The 17,832-nt window shown below is 44.8% G+C and overlaps 2 protein-coding genes across 2 annotated transcripts; both read left to right on the top strand.

Annotated features, from left to right (window-relative positions):
• Positions 1 to 480: 480 nt before the first annotated feature.
• LOC125984630 (integrin beta-1-like) lies at positions 481 to 6,174 on the top strand. Its single transcript, XM_049746673.2, has 14 exons — positions 481 to 697; positions 1,345 to 1,411; positions 1,608 to 1,693; positions 1,889 to 2,105; positions 2,188 to 2,358; positions 2,640 to 3,004; positions 3,471 to 3,566; positions 3,639 to 3,728; positions 3,798 to 3,938; positions 4,200 to 4,402; positions 4,608 to 4,846; positions 4,928 to 5,150; positions 5,316 to 5,548; positions 5,753 to 6,174. Exons 1-14 carry the CDS (start codon positions 674 to 676, stop codon positions 5,938 to 5,940), a joined length of 2,343 nt encoding a protein of 780 aa, XP_049602630.1. The 5' UTR covers positions 481 to 673; the 3' UTR covers positions 5,941 to 6,174.
• Positions 6,175 to 6,632: 458 nt separating this feature from the next.
• LOC125984629 (integrin beta-1) lies at positions 6,633 to 17,563 on the top strand. The gene is made up of 15 exons (XM_049746672.2): positions 6,633 to 6,930; positions 10,154 to 10,220; positions 10,454 to 10,539; positions 11,093 to 11,315; positions 11,381 to 11,551; positions 11,722 to 12,116; positions 12,471 to 12,566; positions 12,649 to 12,738; positions 12,814 to 12,954; positions 13,289 to 13,491; positions 13,697 to 13,935; positions 14,017 to 14,239; positions 14,649 to 14,881; positions 15,135 to 15,301; positions 15,476 to 17,563. The coding sequence occupies exons 2-15, from the start codon at positions 10,154 to 10,156 to the stop codon at positions 15,539 to 15,541; spliced, it is 2,400 nt and encodes a 799-aa protein (XP_049602629.1). The 5' UTR covers positions 6,633 to 6,930; the 3' UTR covers positions 15,542 to 17,563.
• The last annotated feature ends 269 nt before the right edge of the window (positions 17,564 to 17,832 follow it).

Here is a 17,832-nt window from a genome sequence, read left to right as displayed (position 1 = left end):
ATGTAAGGAGGATAAAATGATGACTTACTGTCAAATCAATGAACTTTTTGTAACTTTCCTTATTTTTGGTTTTACAAACCTGCTTCTGTGATGTTGCTGTTTTCCACCCCAGAAAAAAAGACAAAAACATGAAAGATGGAAAAGCAGCAGCTCTGCCTTAAAAAAGGGTTCAAAGAGAGAGAGAGGGGGAAAAAAAAGAAACTGCAGTAGTTTGGACTTTGTGGTGGACGTCCGGGCAGATACATTTCGTCTGTGTTGTTGCAGATCATTTGAACTTTACATTCCAAACAATTAGATCAATAAATGTTTGCATTAATTGTCACAATGGTAACTTTTTTTCATTGATTGACACAAGCAGTGCATATTCCAAGAGTATTGTGGGATGCCTTGGGGAACTTTGGACAAATATATTGGGACACGCACTGCTCGTGAAGTTTCAGTGCATGTAATGTTCAGTTTGAATTTAGCTTGATATTGGAGGGAAAAGGTCTCAAATGTCTCTTTTGCTTTCATTTCCGCATGCTTCGATTTTGGCAGGCTGGAATTTGTAATGTAAATCGTCTGTCATGTTGCGAAAACAAAACGAACGGATGGCCCACAGCTGTCAAGAAGCTGTTGAAGACAAGCCTGCCCACCGACATTTTAGCAGGCTGAGCTTTTTGTGTGGATAAAAATGGGACCTCAGTGTCATAACAAGGTGAGTGTGACGCAAATTAACAGATTTTTCCACACTTGGTTCGCCTTGAAAGTCGGGCCATCCTTCTTGTGATCGGGACATCGTTCGTGCGATGACTTTTGAACGTTACATTTCTCTAGGTTTTTCCATTGTTTTTAGAAAATTCAAGACCTCGCCTCAAATTGAGATTGAATCGCAAAACTTTAACTAGGCAAAGACAGTTCTGGCTTCAGATACGACGAGTTTAATCAAAAACATTATCCCACACTAGAAGTTTGGAAATGCATTCCAGCCGACCAACACCCCAACATTATCCCACACTAGAAGTTTGGAAATGCATTCCAGCCGACCAACACCCCAAAATATTTATTTTCTTTCAATAATGAAAATACCTTTAGCATATTTACATTTAAAATCATAGAGTAATAAAGTTAAATCAAATGTAAGAAACTGAAACTTTTGTACAGCATGATTGCAATCGTTTTATTCTTGGAGGCATAAATGAAAAACTCATTCAAAATAACTTTGAACTCAGTCAGATGCAGTGATGGTAGTTTTTCCGCAGAATATACAATTTCATTATGCTGCTGACTATTGTGGGGTTTTTTTTGTTTTTTTTTTTGCCTCAGTACGTTGACTTTTTTTTTTCATTTTAATTTTTTTTGCAGATGCATCGCCGACTAATCGTGCTAGCGTCCTCATTTGCGCTCCTGAGCCTCAGCCTAGCGCAACAAGGTAAGACAAGACCCAAGCCTAGAAATAGAATCGGAACTTTGTGCTCCAGGAACAACAGGTGACGTAAGAACCACTCGTCAATCTGCAGACAAAAAAAAAAAAAAAAAAGAGTTTGAAAGTCACCCTGCCGTGTTGCCATGTCATTAGAGTCTAATGAAAAAATCAGCCATGCTTGTACTTTTTTGTCTCCTTTCAGAGCCAAATATATGCCTCATGGCCAAGGCTCACTCATGCGATCAGTGTATCCAGGTGGCCGAGTCGTGCGCATGGTGCTCAGATGAGGTGAGGGTTACCTGCTTGATTAGAAGAAATTTTAAAAAAGTCACATTACATTAGATTAAGAACCAAATGTATCCCTATCCTGGGCTACACTGAACGTATCCCCCTAATCTTGTCCCTCGTGCAGGCAAAGTATAAGTTTCTGCACCATCTTTGAAATCGCAGCTTGGTTAAGGCGACTTCCCGTTGTATCACCAGTTCTTCCATTGGTACTCTCGGGAGTCTGCTCGCTGCGACAAAGTGGAGTCTCTGAAGGCCAATGGGTGCAATGTGGCCAAAATGGAGAACCCTCGCGGCGGCGTCTTGATCAACGAGAACAAACCCTTATCCGGCCGCAACCAGGGCGAGCGGATGACGCAGATGCAGCAGATACAGCAGATACAGCCTCAGAAGCTCACCCTTACCCTGAGATCCGGTCGCTCCTCTGTACAAGTCTTATTTTGAAAAGGTCTTTCCTGTCTGCTGATTTTTTTTGTTTTATTTTTGCGTTCCTGTAGGCGTGCCGCAGACTTTTGATCTGAAGTTCAAGCGAGCCGAGGACTATCCCATAGACCTGTACTACTTGATGGACCTATCCTTCTCCGAGAAGGACGATCTGGACAAGGCCAAGAACCTGGGCATTGATATCATATCGCAAATGCAGAGCATCACCTCAGACTTCAGAATCGGTGAGCAGGATGTCTTATACTCATGACGTATTTTTGTCCCAGAAACGTTTCTCTGCCAGAGGAATTCTTGTAGAATCATTTGGAACCTGAGAACTGGGTTGGAAGTGAATTGTGGGGCCCTTTTTAGGAGTTGAAGGAAGACATGAACCTTTTAGTTCCACCAAACAATAAAAGACCCTGAAATGTTAAGGAAATTAGGGTTTTAGTTTAGTTTTGTGGAAATGTGGCTTGAGTTCTAGGAACTTCATCAAACAAAAAACAAAAGTTGTCTCCCCGAGCAGGTTTGGGCTCATTTGTGGCAAAGTCGGTGATATCGGACACGGGCACGACACCTTTCGGCTCTCAGAACCGCGCCAGCTACGAGAACATCCTGCACCTGACCAGGAATAGTGACCTCTTCAACCAACTGGTCAGCCAGCAGCAGATATCGGATAACCCAGACTCTCCTGAGGGAGGCTCGGACGCCATCGTGCAGGTGGCCGTGTGCGAGGAGCAGATCGGCTGGAGGAACGTCGCTCGTCTCCTCGTCATCGCTACGGACGCAGGATTCCATTTTGGCACGGATGAGAAACTGGACGGTGGCAAGCTCCCCAATGACGGAAATTGTCACCTAGAGAACAACATGTACACCATGAACTACAAATATGTGAGAATTCACTCACTGTCTTTACATACTGACTGAGTGACATGGATTTGGTGCTGGGTGAGTCAACTGTGTTAGCCATTTATTGCAACTTGTCTGTTTGGAAATTTTCAAAGCTTCGCAGAACCTCAGGTGTTCCACTGGAAACTATCCACTCACACTACCTTCCTAAATCTTAAAATGAGAAAGGCATCTTGGGTTCCTCAAACCAAAGTTAGAATAGTTCTGATTTATATAACACTGTAATTTTGGGTAAAAATGTGCCTTTAGTTCCAAGAACTACAAGAATGAAATTTTTCTTAAACTGGCAATCACAGTCTCAAATACACGTGGCCAAAAAAAAAAAAAAAGTTCTGGTAATTTTTTATTGCAGGAACTCACAAGTAGCAGCAGCTCGGTGGAAGTTATCAATCAAAAGAGATGGCGCTATTGTGCTTCTTAAAAATGATGTGTTCATATTGTTTATCAGGACCATCCCTCCATTGCCCACCTCATCCAGAAACTGAGCGAGCACAACGTCCAAACTATCTTTGTCGTCCCTGAGGAATTGCAACCCCTTTTCGAGGTTCCAACTTCCAACAACATAAGTTTATTTGCCACATTTATTTGTGGAAAGTCATCCATTTTTTGTATGCAGGACCTGAAAGATCTGATTCCCAGATCAGCCATGGGCACGTTGTCGTCCAACTCCAGCAACATTATCAAACTGCTCATCGACGCGCACAATGTGAGTGCAAACCTGGACTTTCTAGCCACAACATGAGTCCTATTACAGTTTTTGAACCCCTTTTCACAGTCATTGTTGTCCGAGGTCATTCTGGAAAACAGCAGGCTTCCAGAAGGAGTTTCCATCACATACAAGTCCATCTGTAAGAACGGTGTCGAGGGGACGGGCGAGAAAGGCAGGAAGTGCTCTGACGTCTCCATTGGAGATGAGGTAGGTGGGATATTGAAGATCACTCAAACCTTGAGGAACATCACAAAAGAGGGACAGACTCTGAATTATGGGAGCCAACAAGTGCAGAAATAAGTGTTTGTAATGTCATGTTTGCGGTCTTCAGGCAACGTTCAAGATCTCCATCGAGTCCCAAATTTGACATTCCAAATGGATGGTTTCTTCTTTGCATTCAAATGATTTCAGGGGAATATTATTACAAGTGAAGCAGCACCTGTGTGACGTTGTCCCTGTCTTCTTCAGGTGACCTTCAAGATCTCCATCGAGTCCGAGAAGTGCCCGTCGCACGGCAAGCAGGAGAGCATCAAGATCAAACCGCTGGGCTTCACCGAGGAGGTGGAGGTGGTCCTCAACTTCATCTGCGAGTGTCCGTGCTCCGCCCGCGGAGAACCCAACAGCAACAAGTGCGACGCCGGCCACGGCACCTTCGAGTGCGGCGCCTGCAAGTGAGTGCCGACCTCTTTTGGGGGATCTTGACATGCGGCACCTGCAAGTGAGTGCCGACCTCTTTTGGGGGATCTTGACATTTTGGAGCAATTGTGTTTGATAATCATACAGGCAAGTCTGATTTTAAAGTCAGGCAGTGCCGCGACGTGCTCTGAGTTGGGTTTGAAGCGACGCGGCATCGTAATACGTTTTGTTTTTGGTCAGGTGCAACGAAGGTCGCATCGGACGTCTGTGCGAGTGCAGCACGGATGAAGTTCGGACGGAAGATCTGGACGCCAACTGCCGCAAAGACAATGGCACGGAGATCTGCAGCAACAACGGTGACTGCGTGTGCGGAACGTGCGAGTGCAAAAAGCGCGACAACCCCGCGGAGATCTACAGCGGCAAGTACTGCGAGTGCGACAACTTCAACTGCTACCGCTCCAACAACAAGCTCTGCGGAGGTAGGCGCCAGCGCTCGCCATGAACCCAAGCAAAAACTTGTTGAGGTTTTCATTTTGTTCATTTCGCATGTGTGTGGTCAGGCCACGGACGCTGCGAGTGTCGCGTGTGTGTGTGCGATGACAACTACACGGGCAGTGCGTGCGACTGCTCCCTGGACACTTCCACCTGCCTGGCCAATAACGGGCAGATCTGCAACGGCCGCGGAAACTGCGAGTGCGGCGTCTGCAAATGCACCGACCCCAAGTTCCAAGGGCGCACCTGCGAAATCTGCCCCACCTGCCCCGGGGTCTGCACCCAGAACAAGTTAGTCCTGAACAATACCCTTAAAAAAGAATAAGTACAACAAGTGACTAAATATATTTGCTGTAAATTAGTTTTGTAAAATGGCAAAATTGTTCTTTCTCACAGGATGACTTGTATGAATGACAAATCAGTTATCCTCACTGACTTGATGATTTTTGTGCTTAGGGAGTGCGTCCAGTGTCGAGCGTTTCGAACGGGCCCCAAAATGGGCACGTGCGAGCGCGACTGCAGCGACTTTGTCCTGATCAAGGTGAAGGATCGTGAGAAGCTTCCTCATCCCACCGACCAGAACTTTCCCCTCATGCACTGCAAGGGGAGAGACGACCATGACCGCTGGTTCTACTACACCTTTGCTATCAGGAACGGCGTCAAGGAGATCCACGTCGTCGAGACACTGGGTAAAAAACACACTCGACACATCAGTACTGTATGATGACAGACAGAGACCAAGAAGCAGTAAAGAACGTCCGCCTCCATCGCAGGGGTGGCGTTCCAAACTACCCTTGTAATAAGACCACACTTCCAAAATAATGCAAACAAATTCAAATGCCTCAAATATAGTCATGGGGCACTGATCTCAAAGCCTTCCAATGTGCGTGCAGAAGATGGCGTCATGTTTGGCGACCTGGCGATGAGCTTCAAGGACAGCTTGGTGAAGCCCGATGTCATCTCCTCCTCCTCCTCCTCCCCTCCTCTCTCTTCCATCTTGGTGTTTGGAATTACCAAATGGCTCAATCTCCTGTGGTGTTTTGCAACCTCCTCAGTCCTCGCTCCTCTGTTTGCACGTTAGCTCCTCTTATCAGAGATCCCGTCAAACAGTCGAGAACAACAAATGAGCAATATTTTGAGAAATTACATAATTACTCTTGTGTCATCATTTTATGGAGACAGCAATTCAAGATGACGTCATGCCATTGATGTATGCATGTTGCAAGTAAAACGTCTCCATGTCGGAATTATTAACGTAACAACGCTTGTCCACTGTGTGTATGTTTCAAGTGGAATTAAACTCAAATACAATGTACTATGGAGTTCAAGCTGTTGGAATTACGGGAAATGCAAAATATTGTCCATTGGGGCTCATTTTGTTGCGGTGTACAGAATATCATTAAGAATCTTGAGAAGGCCATTCTCTGTCCAGCCTAAAATCAGACTTATACTTTTCAAGAAAGTAACAATTATCTAAAATGTAACTCAATTAGTCATTCTAAAAAATTACTCAAAAGTACTGGTTATTGTTGTATGTCATGTTGCATCGACTTGTAGCGCTTGACCGTCGGGTGACCTTGCCTGCAGCAAGATGGCGACCGCTCTGACGTATCCAAGCAACTGTACTGACTTATTCAGGTGTGCTTGATGCAGCGGCCGCTATGTGCCGCCGTTGTAGCGGTGTGGGCGGGGTGTGTCCGCAAGAAGAAGGAAGAGGATTGGGCAGTTAGTTCATCAGTGGGGCACCTCATGAAAAAAAAAAAAAAAAAAAAAAAACCGTCAAGTTGTTCCCAGGGAAAGGAGCAGTAGTTTCGGACCAGTCGAAGAAGGCTCTTCTTTGCGTGTCTATTTTGTAACGTATTTGTGGGGAAAACAAGGCAAGAAGTCCCTTAAAGCTGTGGAAAAGTAATCCGAGTGAGAAATTGAACAAAACGAAGCTGCCCCCTCGCAGCTAACCGCTGCCCCGCTCCCATTCTTTCATTTAGCGACTTTTTTTCGTCGACAAAACAAGACATTCTGCTGGAGTAATAAATGTCATTGTGACTCTACTGGAAATAAGTGTCAGGACAAAGTAAGTTTTATTCCTAATAATTGACTTTTGTACGTTTTGTTCACCTTTACGAGTTTGTGTTGCCACGACTGTGAGGCGACAAAAGATGGAATGTGTGTCTTCGGGCGACTACTTCAGGCAATGGTTTAACATTTGAAAGAAAACATGCTTGTATGATCACACGGACGCCTTTTTTAACAGCGAAAAACGTTTGTTGCGTTGGTTTAGTTTGAAGCCAAAGTAGGCCACCGTGCCGAGCAAACCACTTATTTGTTCACCGAACAAACTGCGAAAAAACGGATTTGCTACCTCTCAAATCTTTACTATTCTTCACAACCTGCTGGTTAAAAATCCATTGTACTCTAATTGGCTCACTTTGTTGCATTTTGGTCATTTTATATTGTTGTTCATTCGCATAAATGGTTTATGACAAGCTTACATTAAAGTGTGTATAACACGTACCTTTAAAAACAACATTGCCTTCTAACATACGTACATTGTTAAGGAATCTTTGTAATGTGTTGAGTTTTATCAAGCCAGCTTGCCTGTTTTGGTCTTGTAATATTATTTTGAATCTCTGAGGGGCGACGGTGAGTCCCAATCGGAGCCCAACACAAGAAGAAGTAACTGCACTTTTCAGACGCAAACATACCCAGAAAGTCAAAGGTTGTGTCAAAGGCCACATTTTGGGCCATGTTTTTCGGCTGTGTGACAAGAGGTCCAGCGCAACTTGCCCTCGCTAGGTTTCCAAATTCTAGAAAGGCAGGCTGGGTCAATCCAACTTTACGCATGTCTTTTTTTAATTTATTTTTTTACTTCCATTTATCGGACATCCTTGCGACACAGCGTGAGTTGAAAGTCTCCCAGTAGACCGCAGTGCGGTTCTGTTTTAGTGTGTGTATCAAGTTCAGTAGTCTTCAGGGAGGTCTTGGCAGGCACTCTTTGGTTAACCAAACTCTTCTGGTCAGACGGAACTGCAGAAGTCATCTTTATCTTGAACAAGTTGAGACTGGTCGGCCACCGCCTGCCTGCCTCCCTGGCTGGCTTCCCGCTAAGGAATTGTAGCCTGAAGCTTTGTTTTTTTTTTTTTGCATTGACTTGTTCATATCGTTTAGCAACCAATAGAAAATAAAATCTTTAAAAGTCAAATCACAGTAAATGTGAAGGATTTGTCCTGTTGATTGGAGACATGAGGGACAGTGAGTCATTTCCTTAGCAACGTTTTTTTCCACAGGCGGCGTGCGTATAAAGTTGGTGGGGTCATTCTGTTTTACGCAGTCCAAGACCACGTCATTCCCCATCCTCCCCTAGTTGTCATGTTTGAGTCATGGATGATGACTTCTTTTCCTCCTCCGACTCCTGTCACATTGCAGTGAAGCCTCCAAAGTGGAGCATGAGCAAGTTGTCTACTTCACTCTGTGGGAGCTGACCCAAAACTCTCCAATAGCGATTCAATCGACTTTTTCCATCAGGCAAATGAAAAAAATGATGTAATTGCTGGGAGTGAATCAAACGGGTCTGTGGTGTTTCATCATTCTGTCAATCATCATGGAACTTGGCGTTGACGCCAACGTGACCGAGTGAAGCCCGCAGATGAGAACCTCCAGTTTATTTTTTTTCAGTATCTGAAATACGGATGTGCTTAAGTTGGAATGTATGAGCTCATCCCTAAGAGGTTTGGGATCACATCCTTGTGCTTCACCGGTCTGTTGGCTTACTAAATTGGAACGTTGCTTCGCTGTTTCCTTCCTAATGCAAACTTTTCAAGACAGCTCTTATCACAATTTGTTATTTCCGTGTCCGATTAGCTTAACCCCACTGTGGCTTATTTAATAAGGTATGATTTCAAATGATTTGATTTCTTTTTACACTGTCAACATTGTGAATAGTCAGCAGTTAACTGCGATCTGTCCTGACGCAACTCAAGATGCTCCTGCTTGTAGTCGGGAATGAGAAATTGTGGCTCACCGAAGGCGTGGTTTTGATAAGGGCAAGAATTGCGAAGTCAGGCTGGGAGTGTTTGTTTGGTGTTGGCGAGGCCAAAAGTAGACCAGCTGAAGCAGCAGCTGGGGTACGCCGTCTGTCTGACCGAGTGGCAAAGCGAGGAGGGGGATGGCTGGACAAATGGGACCCCATGCGTGACCTTTGAAAATAAACAAACAACCAGGCCATCAAAATGCTCTTTAACTGTATTAAAAACATCAACAGGAAAAAAGCAGCAGCGGAAGCAAAGCATAACAGGAAGTAGGGTCCAAAAATAATAGTCGCTGTAGTTTGTGATGTTACTTGTTTTTTCTCAAAACATGCTAAACTTAAGTCTTCCCAGGTTGCGTCGTTGAAGTCGTTCTAAATGTTAGCAGATGTGCTCTTAAGCAAAAGTACAACGAGCCCGCATTTTATGGAGCATCATGGCCACATTTCTTGTTCGTTTATCCCTGTTCAATTTAAGCGTGATAAAAGTACACATGTGAGTCATGAAGGCGAGTGTCCTTCCTAAGTCATGATCAAAAAGCACCTCCGGGCGCCAAAAGAGCGAGGCTCAATGATTCACCGGCACGTCTGCTGCATGCCGCTTGCATGTCCTCACATGATGCAGCCGAGCCCAGCTAGACTGTTGTGCTTTGTGCAAATGTGAGTTTAGTTGAACCTAACCGCTGAAGAGAAGTTCCACTTCCATTTTAAAGGCATTATGTACATTTGTTTCTAATAATATTGTTGTTCAGTCATGTTGTTGCTGTGAAAGTTGTTGGCAAGCAGGTCACGTGACCCGACGCGACAGGATGTCATTGCTTAGAGCAACTTGGCAAGAGTGCCTGCCTGCCACCAGTCTGCTTTTTTGTGTCTGTATGTCGGAGGTGTGAATTTAACATTTAACACCCAACCTTTCCATCGCAGCTGTTTGCCTAATGCTCCATTGGGAAAGCCATTTTCTGTGTGCGCACACTTGTGTGTTTGTGTGTGTGTCTGTTTCACACTGGTATGGCTGAGATTCTGTCTGACCAAATATGGGCATTGGATGAGTTGACCCCCCCCCAACACACACACACACACACACACACACACACACACACACACACACACACACACACACACACACACACACACACACACACACACACACATACATGCTGTTGTCATTGTGGTGATCGTTGTTTCCCCGATGTTTGGGTTGAGTCATGCCAGGATGAACGTAAAAATGATGAATTATTGATTTGTCTTTTTTGTGTTATGCTTTTGTCTCCAGATGGATCCACGGCTAATTGCGCTAGCATCGATGTTAGCATTTCTGAGCTTTATCCGAGCGCAGCAAGGTAAGACTCGGTCAAAGGGTACTGCAGAAGCAACGCGTGTCACCATGACAACTTAACAAAAACACGACTCCTTTTTGGCCGAACTACGTTAAAAAAAGAAAACTGTTTGAAACATGTTTTTAGAGCAGACGTAAAGTTTGACACAACAGCGGCGAATTTATGAGCGCCAATGGTTGGCCATACTTCCTCGCAGCTGCTTTTTAATTTTTTTTTTCCTTTTCGTATTCTTTCAGAGGGAAGTGTGTGCATCAAGGCCAACGCTCAGTCGTGCGGTCAGTGCATCCAAGTGGCCGAGTCATGCGGCTGGTGCACAGATGAGGTCAGTTGCTTGATTGAAAGAATGGGGGCAGTAGGTTCATTTGTCATCATCTCCGCTAGAAACTCTCCCAGGCTCCTAATAAAACATTTGAATTTGGTTTTATTGAAAAACAAAACAAAGATAAAGCATAAATCTAATGTTGTTGTCATGCCAGTTGCACAAGTTGCATCTTGCCGCTCTGAGCTCGACAAATTCCAGCACCTCGATACTTCCACATTAGCCACGGAGAGAAAGTACAACAGAGACCTCCGCCGAGGTCCAGCTATCTTTCTCAGCAAATATTTCCGGCTTACTAGTCGCAACTCCTGTATGGGGCTGAATTTTGTCATGAATCCTTTTCAGACTTTATTCATTGTCTTATACTGCCGGTTGCTGATTGGCCGGCAAAAGTCACTCTGCCTCACTGCCAGATAAGGAAGGAGTTCATTCCAATTCAAGTTAAAGTGACCCTCACGGCTAACTATCCACAATTCAATTCCAACTCTGTCCACGTTTATTCCAATACGGGAAAAACAAATGTTTCAGACGATGTTATCTTCTGTGGGTCGCTCAGGGCTTCCTCACGGTAGGCGAGTCCAAGTCGGCTCGCTGTGACGACCTGGAATCTCTGAAGACCAGAAATTGCAACGAGGCCAAAATTCAGAATCCTCGCGGCGGCATCGTCATCAACAAGAACAAACCGGTCACCAACCGCAAGAAGGACGATACGGACAAGCCTAAACCCGAGCAGATCACGCAGATCCAGCCTCAGAAGCTCACCCTCACCCTCAGATCGGGTATGTGCCTTCTTTCCAAAAGACGCTTCCCGTGTGCTGACTTTGCGTGCCGATTGATGCCGCAGGCGAGCCGCAGACTTTTGATCTGAAGTTCAAGCGAGCCGAGGACTATCCCATAGACCTGTACTACTTGATGGACCTGTCCTTCTCCATGAAGGACGATCTGGACAACGTCAAAAACCTGGGCACAGACCTCATGAGGGAAATGCAGACCATCACCTCAGACTTCAGGATTGGTGAGGAAAAGGTTTTTGACTCGCAACTTTTGGAGGACCTGGGGGGGTACTATAGGAACCTTTTGTGTTGTGGTCTGCAGCAACAGGAAAAAGTTGTGTACATTTAGGTAGAAGTTGGGTTCAGTTCCAATAAGTACCAAGATTGTAAATGCCGTCTCCTCCGCCTTTAGGTTTCGGCTCGTTTGTGGAGAAGACGGTGATGCCGTACATCAGCACCACTCCGGCGCGCTACAAGAACCCATGCACGGGCAATCAGAACTGCACCAGCCCCTTCAGCTACAAGAACGTCCTGAAGCTGACCAACAAGGGCGACCAGTTCAACCAACTGGTCAGCCAGCAGCAGATCTCGGGAAACCTGGACTCTCCCGAGGGAGGCTTTGACGCCATCATGCAGGTGGCCGTGTGCGAGGAGCAGATCGGCTGGCGGAACGTCACTCGCCTCCTCGTCTTTTCCACGGACGCCGGCTTCCATTTTGCCGGGGATGGAAAACTGGGCGGCATCGTGCTCCCCAACGATGGCAAATGTCACCTGGAGAACAACATGTACACCATGAGCCACTACTATGTAAGACATGACTCATTACGCCTCGTTTTTGCCTGAATGAGTTGACAAATGCCAACAACTGAAGTTTCTGCAATTTGTGGCAGGAAATGTGGCTTTGGTTTCAACAATTCAAAATTCTCAGTACTGTACTTGAAGTGCAATACGCAGCCACACCAGGATCTTGTAGCAGCTGCACCTCCGCTGAAAATGATGATGCCGTTTCCACCAGTTGATTTCTTCAAGCCTCTGATTGAAATGGCCTAATTGTTACTCGACATATAATGGCGCTAGAAACTTTTTTTGCTCTCCTCCGATGAAGGCAAATCTATTTCCTGGCCTTGCTCACATGCTAATATTGTGTGTCGTTTCCTTCAGGACTACCCGTCCATTGCCCATTTAGTCCAGAAACTGAGCGACCACAACATCCAGACCATCTTTGCAGTCACTGAAGAATTCCAACCTGTGTACAAGGTGCCGTCCTACAGCAGCCTCAGTTGGTTTGTCTTCCTCGTTCGTGCGTGAATCTCACCCTGTCAGTCTTCTTTGTGCACAGGAGCTGAAAAATCTCATCCCCAAATCGGCCGTGGGCACGTTGTCGTCCAACTCCAGCAACGTCATCAAACTCATCATCGACGCCTACAACGTCAGCGCACGGATTAAGTTTACAAGCACAACATGATCGATTCCGTCCATTCATTGTTTATTCTCTTTGGCGCAGTCTTTGTCATCGGAAGTCATTCTGGAAAACGGCAGACTTCCAGAAGGGGTCTCCATCACCTACAAGTCCATCTGTAAGAATGGCGTGGAGGGAACCGGTGAGAACGGCAGGAAGTGCTCCAATATCTCCATTGGAGATGAGGTGCGTGGAAAAGTGAACAACATTCTTCAAAAGCGGGACATCTGGGGTTACTGTCTGTATTCCAAGAATTCTCAAGAATTTTGCCAATTTTGTTTTCACAGCAAGAAACGCCATTCAATTGAAGTTTCCCATTCAAACTGTTAAGCTCATCCAGCAACTCCTTTCCACAGTTCTCCCCTACGTTGTCACTTTTCATAGTCAAATTCCCAAATTTGAGAAATTGTATCTGTTGACATTCAAAATGGATGTTGTCTACTCTGCATTCAAACGATTTCAGGCGACTATTATTCCAGGCAAAGCGGCGCCCGTGTGACGTTGTCCCCGTCTTCTTCAGGTGATGTTCAAGATCTCCATCGAGTCCGAGAAGTGCCCGTCGCACGGCAAGCAGGAGAGCATCAAGATCAAACCGCTGGGCTTCACCGAGGAGGTGGAGGTGGTCCTCAACTTTATCTGCGAGTGTCCGTGCTCCGCCCGCGGAGAACCCAACAGCAACAAGTGCGACGCCGGCCACGGCACCTTCGAGTGCGGCGCCTGCAAGTGAGTGCCGACCTCTTTTGGGGGATCTTGACATGCGGCGCCTGCAAGTGAGTGCCGACCTCTTTTGGGGGATCTTGACATTTTGGAGCAATTGTGTTTGATAATCATACAGGCAAGTCTGATTTTAAAGTCAGGCAGTGCCGCGATGTGCTCTGAGTTGGGTTTGAAGCGACGCGGCATCGTAATACGTTTTGTTTTTGGTCAGGTGCAACGAAGGTCGCATCGGACGTCTGTGCGAGTGCAGCACGGATGAAGTTCGGACGGAAGATCTGGACGCCAACTGCCGCAAAGACAATGGCACGGAGATCTGCAGCAACAACGGTGACTGCGTGTGCGGAACGTGCGAGTGCAAAAAGCGCGACAACCCCGCGGAGATCTACAGCGGCAAGTACTGCGAGTGCGACAACTTCAACTGCGACCGCTCCAACAACAAGCTCTGCGGAGGTAGGCGCCAGCGCTCGCCATGCACCCAAGCAAAAACTTGTTGAGGTTTTCATTTTGTTCATTTCGCATGTGTGTGGTCAGGCCACGGACGCTGCGAGTGTCGCGTGTGTGTGTGCGATGACAACTACACGGGCAGTGCGTGCGACTGCTCCCTGGACACGTCCACCTGCCTGGCCAAGAACGGACAGATCTGCAACGGCCGCGGAAGCTGCGAGTGCGGCGTCTGCAAATGCACCAACCCCAAGTTCCAAGGGCCCACCTGCGAAATCTGTCCCACCTGCCCCGGGGTCTGCGCCGAGCACAAGTCAGTACAAAAGAACAGCGCTGGGCCCGGGGCGCAACCAAAAACCACATGCTGGGATTTCAGAAATTTCAGGAGAATTGAGCTATTGAGCGAGGCACCGTCGGCCTACTGAAACACCCAACTCCAAAATAGGGTCTTTGATATCCCAGAAATCATCCATCATCTTAATCAGAAAAAGAAAATCCTAAATTTAATGGAACTTTGGTTCAGTTAAATTTCAAATATTTTCCTGAACTTCTCATTTTTTTTCCCCGTGTATTACATTAGCACATTTTTTTTCATAATATTCTGCAATTTTGTTTTGACTTTCTTTTCATAAAATTAACACTCTAATTTTGTGCAGTGTCAGCTTTTTCCAATGTATTTTTTCTTTCAAAATTTTCAATATTAGTATTTCTTGTGTGGTTAGGGAATGCGTACAGTGCCGAGCCTTCCAGGCGGGCGAGAAGAAGGAAACGTGCGAGCGCGACTGCAGCGACTTTGTCCTGATCAAGGTGAAGGATCGCGAGAAGCTTCCTCAGCCCACCGACCAGAGCTTTCCCCTCACGCACTGCAAGGAGAGAGACGCCAACGACTGCTGGTTCTACTACACCTTTGCCATCAGAAACGACACCAAGGAGGTCTACGTCGTTGAGACGCTGGGTAAACAAGCTTCCGTCATGTATTTTTACCAGTTTAAAAATAAAATATCTTTCCTCGTTTTACGATTTAATTCTTGTAAAAACATAAATTATTTTTCACTTCTATGATGTTATGCTTCAACTGACCAAACCATCATTGGCGACATCACAAAAGGAAGAACCATAAAAGGCCCTTGTCGAGTTTATCCTTTCAATGTTGGTGGCGCTGTTTTCTTTTTGCAGGACTTTGACGTAATGTTTTCCTTTGTTACCAGAATGCCCAGCCGGTCCAGACATCATCCCGATTGTGGCCGGCGTTGTGGCCGGGATCGTGTTAATCGGCTTGGCCCTGCTGCTCATCCTCAAGCTGCTCATGATTATCCATGATCGCCGAGAATTCGCCAAGTTTGAGAAGGAGAAAATGAATGCCAAATGGGACACGGTCAGTTGCTTGTCTTGTCTTCTCTCCAAACACAACGTTACTCTGATTCTGATCAAGTGCTGACTGAAATCCAAAACCACATCATCACTTACTGACATTTGTAAATGTAGGCATTTATTTACATTCAGCTTTTAGTTGATAAATGTGAAAACATTGCTTTTTGTTTCTCCATAGGGTGAGAATCCTATCTACAAAAGTGCCGTTACGACGGTGGTCAATCCAAAGTACGAAGGTAAATAATGGAGCGAGCGTCTCGTTCTCCAAGAAAACACTGTATGGAAAAGAAAATCGGGGATATTTTTGTGTTGTCACTCTTTTATTTTGTGCCACGTTTGCTCCCATTTTGCTATGCATTAACTTGTGCAGTTTTGTTTGTTAAAAAAACTTGCCTCTTTTTATTTTTTTCATGAGAAGGTGCGGTACTGATACTCATCCTTAGAATTGTTTTTTTTTTTTCTTAATCTTGGTTTCCCGATAGCCTCCTAAGTGTGCCGTTTTTGAAGCCATCAGTGTTTTTATGGGATGTTGATCCAGAATAAGTGTGCCAAGTGGTATGTAGTGTGCGTACTTGCTGAGGATGTGAATTCTATCGAAGCGTATTGCTGCCAAAGAAAAGAAAAGTTCATGATCACGTGCTAAGGTGATAAGATTAATGTTTTGGTGTGAAACGTTTTACGGTACAACTCGATAAATGTGATATTTGGCTTTCGGTAAAACAAATACTTCTGGCTGAGGGCACTGGCGGAAACCAGTGTCTTTTATTGTTTTTTTGAGATCCAGAGCCTTTTGATACACAAAGAAGTTGCACCCTTTTGTCTTCCTGAGGCAAAAGTCCAATTCATCATTTTGCAAAATTTAACATAAAATTTATCAATCTAATGTGACATGTATTGTGTTAGAACGTGATATTGAAGTTTTTTTTTTTTTTTTTTGGTATGACAGCAATATTTTCCCCATTGCGGTGTGTTTGGGTTCTGTGTAAAAAGCCATATTCATAGAACATGCTGTGTGCTTGATTAGATTGGCTTTGATTGATGAATGGAACCAATCACTTTTAACATGTGAAAACATTACTCAATGTACAATGTAGGACTTGTTTTGTTTCTAAAGCCAACTCAGGTGCTTAACTTCTTCACAGCGTTGCCAAATATACACATAAACATGCCATTTTTCTTTATTTTTTTATTTTAATTTTTTACTTAATTACTTTATTTGATCAAAGGAAGGAAATCGGGAAGTGGATTGTGACGATCAGGGCTAGGGTAATGTTTGTTTTTAAAGACATACTATGTTCAGATAGAGGTTTCACTCGATTCCATTTGTTCTATTTCATCCCTGCTGATCGCCAGGAGGTGGTGCTTAAAGCATTGAATGTTTCATTCATGCATACATACCAAATTAGTGTGACCTACCGACCTCTGGATGACCCCAGTGTCACCTGGTTCGTTTGCCTTTTTCGTCTCCCTGCGTTGTCACTCGACCCAGGGCTGTTTGCACTGAGAGGAGTACCGCTGGAGGATAATTGTGTTGCTGCCTCATGGACCACACCCGACCGACACTTTTGCCAGGTTTCATAGCGTGGATGTTGCTCAGTCCCATCCATTGGTTGTGGTCTTCAGTTCTGCTAAGGCTTCTTAGTGAGGTCTGTGATTCCTCATGACTATGCTGGTATTGCTCATTCAGAGGCAGTCAGCAGGGATGAAATAGAACAAAAGTTACAACTGTAACTACGGTTCTATGAATCCTGAATGGCCGCCACAGCATCTTGTCATTCAGAATCCTTGTGTTCATGTGAGAAGATTCCGTAGAAAACTAATTACCTGTCCACTGGTCATCCAGGGGTCATAGGTGACTAATGCATAATCAAACTGCTGTGCATGCGCAAAGGAAACATTCGAGGCTTTCAGCCCCGCCGCCTGGCAGTCATTCGGGATTCATAGAACCGTTGTTAGTCCTAATTTTTGTTTTGAGTGCCTTTAAAAAAATGTCATGCAGAATTACATTTGTGTGTTTCAGAAATTATTTATTGAATAAAAAAATGCAATTAATTGGTCTTTACATTTTGCTCTATTGTGCTTAAATGTTTTTGTAGTTTATGTAATTTTACAACATGCAAAAACGATCAACCTGGACAAAAATAGATCAATTAAAATGGATTTATTTTAGTGTATAATTGTTTTGCTACTGTTTTTGCTTCCTGACACAAAATGTTTTTGTTTCAAGGTTTTTTATAATAAAATACTCTGTCATTGTGTCATTTCATGTAATGGTGTGGTTTTAACATATAGTTTGCAAAGCAACCTGAAAAGTTATGTCGTTCATTTCTGGCGACAACAGGGGACGCTATTGCCCAACATAGCTATCTGAGCTGAGTGAAAATTGGTTAATTAATCTTTTAAATTAACGCGAAATTACAGCGGTAATTTTTTTCATGTTGACGGCTAATGTAATTACATGAAATGAACAAAAAAGGAACGAAACGGGACCATTGACAAACTTAAGCCCTTAAAAAAGATCCACATTTCTCGAAG

Source organism: Syngnathus scovelli, chromosome 17 (genome assembly GCF_024217435.2).
Source record: "Syngnathus scovelli strain Florida chromosome 17, RoL_Ssco_1.2, whole genome shotgun sequence".
Lineage (NCBI taxonomy): Eukaryota > Metazoa > Chordata > Actinopteri > Syngnathiformes > Syngnathidae > Syngnathus > Syngnathus scovelli.
The sequence above is the reverse complement of the archived record's forward strand: the minus strand, read 5'-3'. Positions and strand labels throughout refer to the sequence as shown.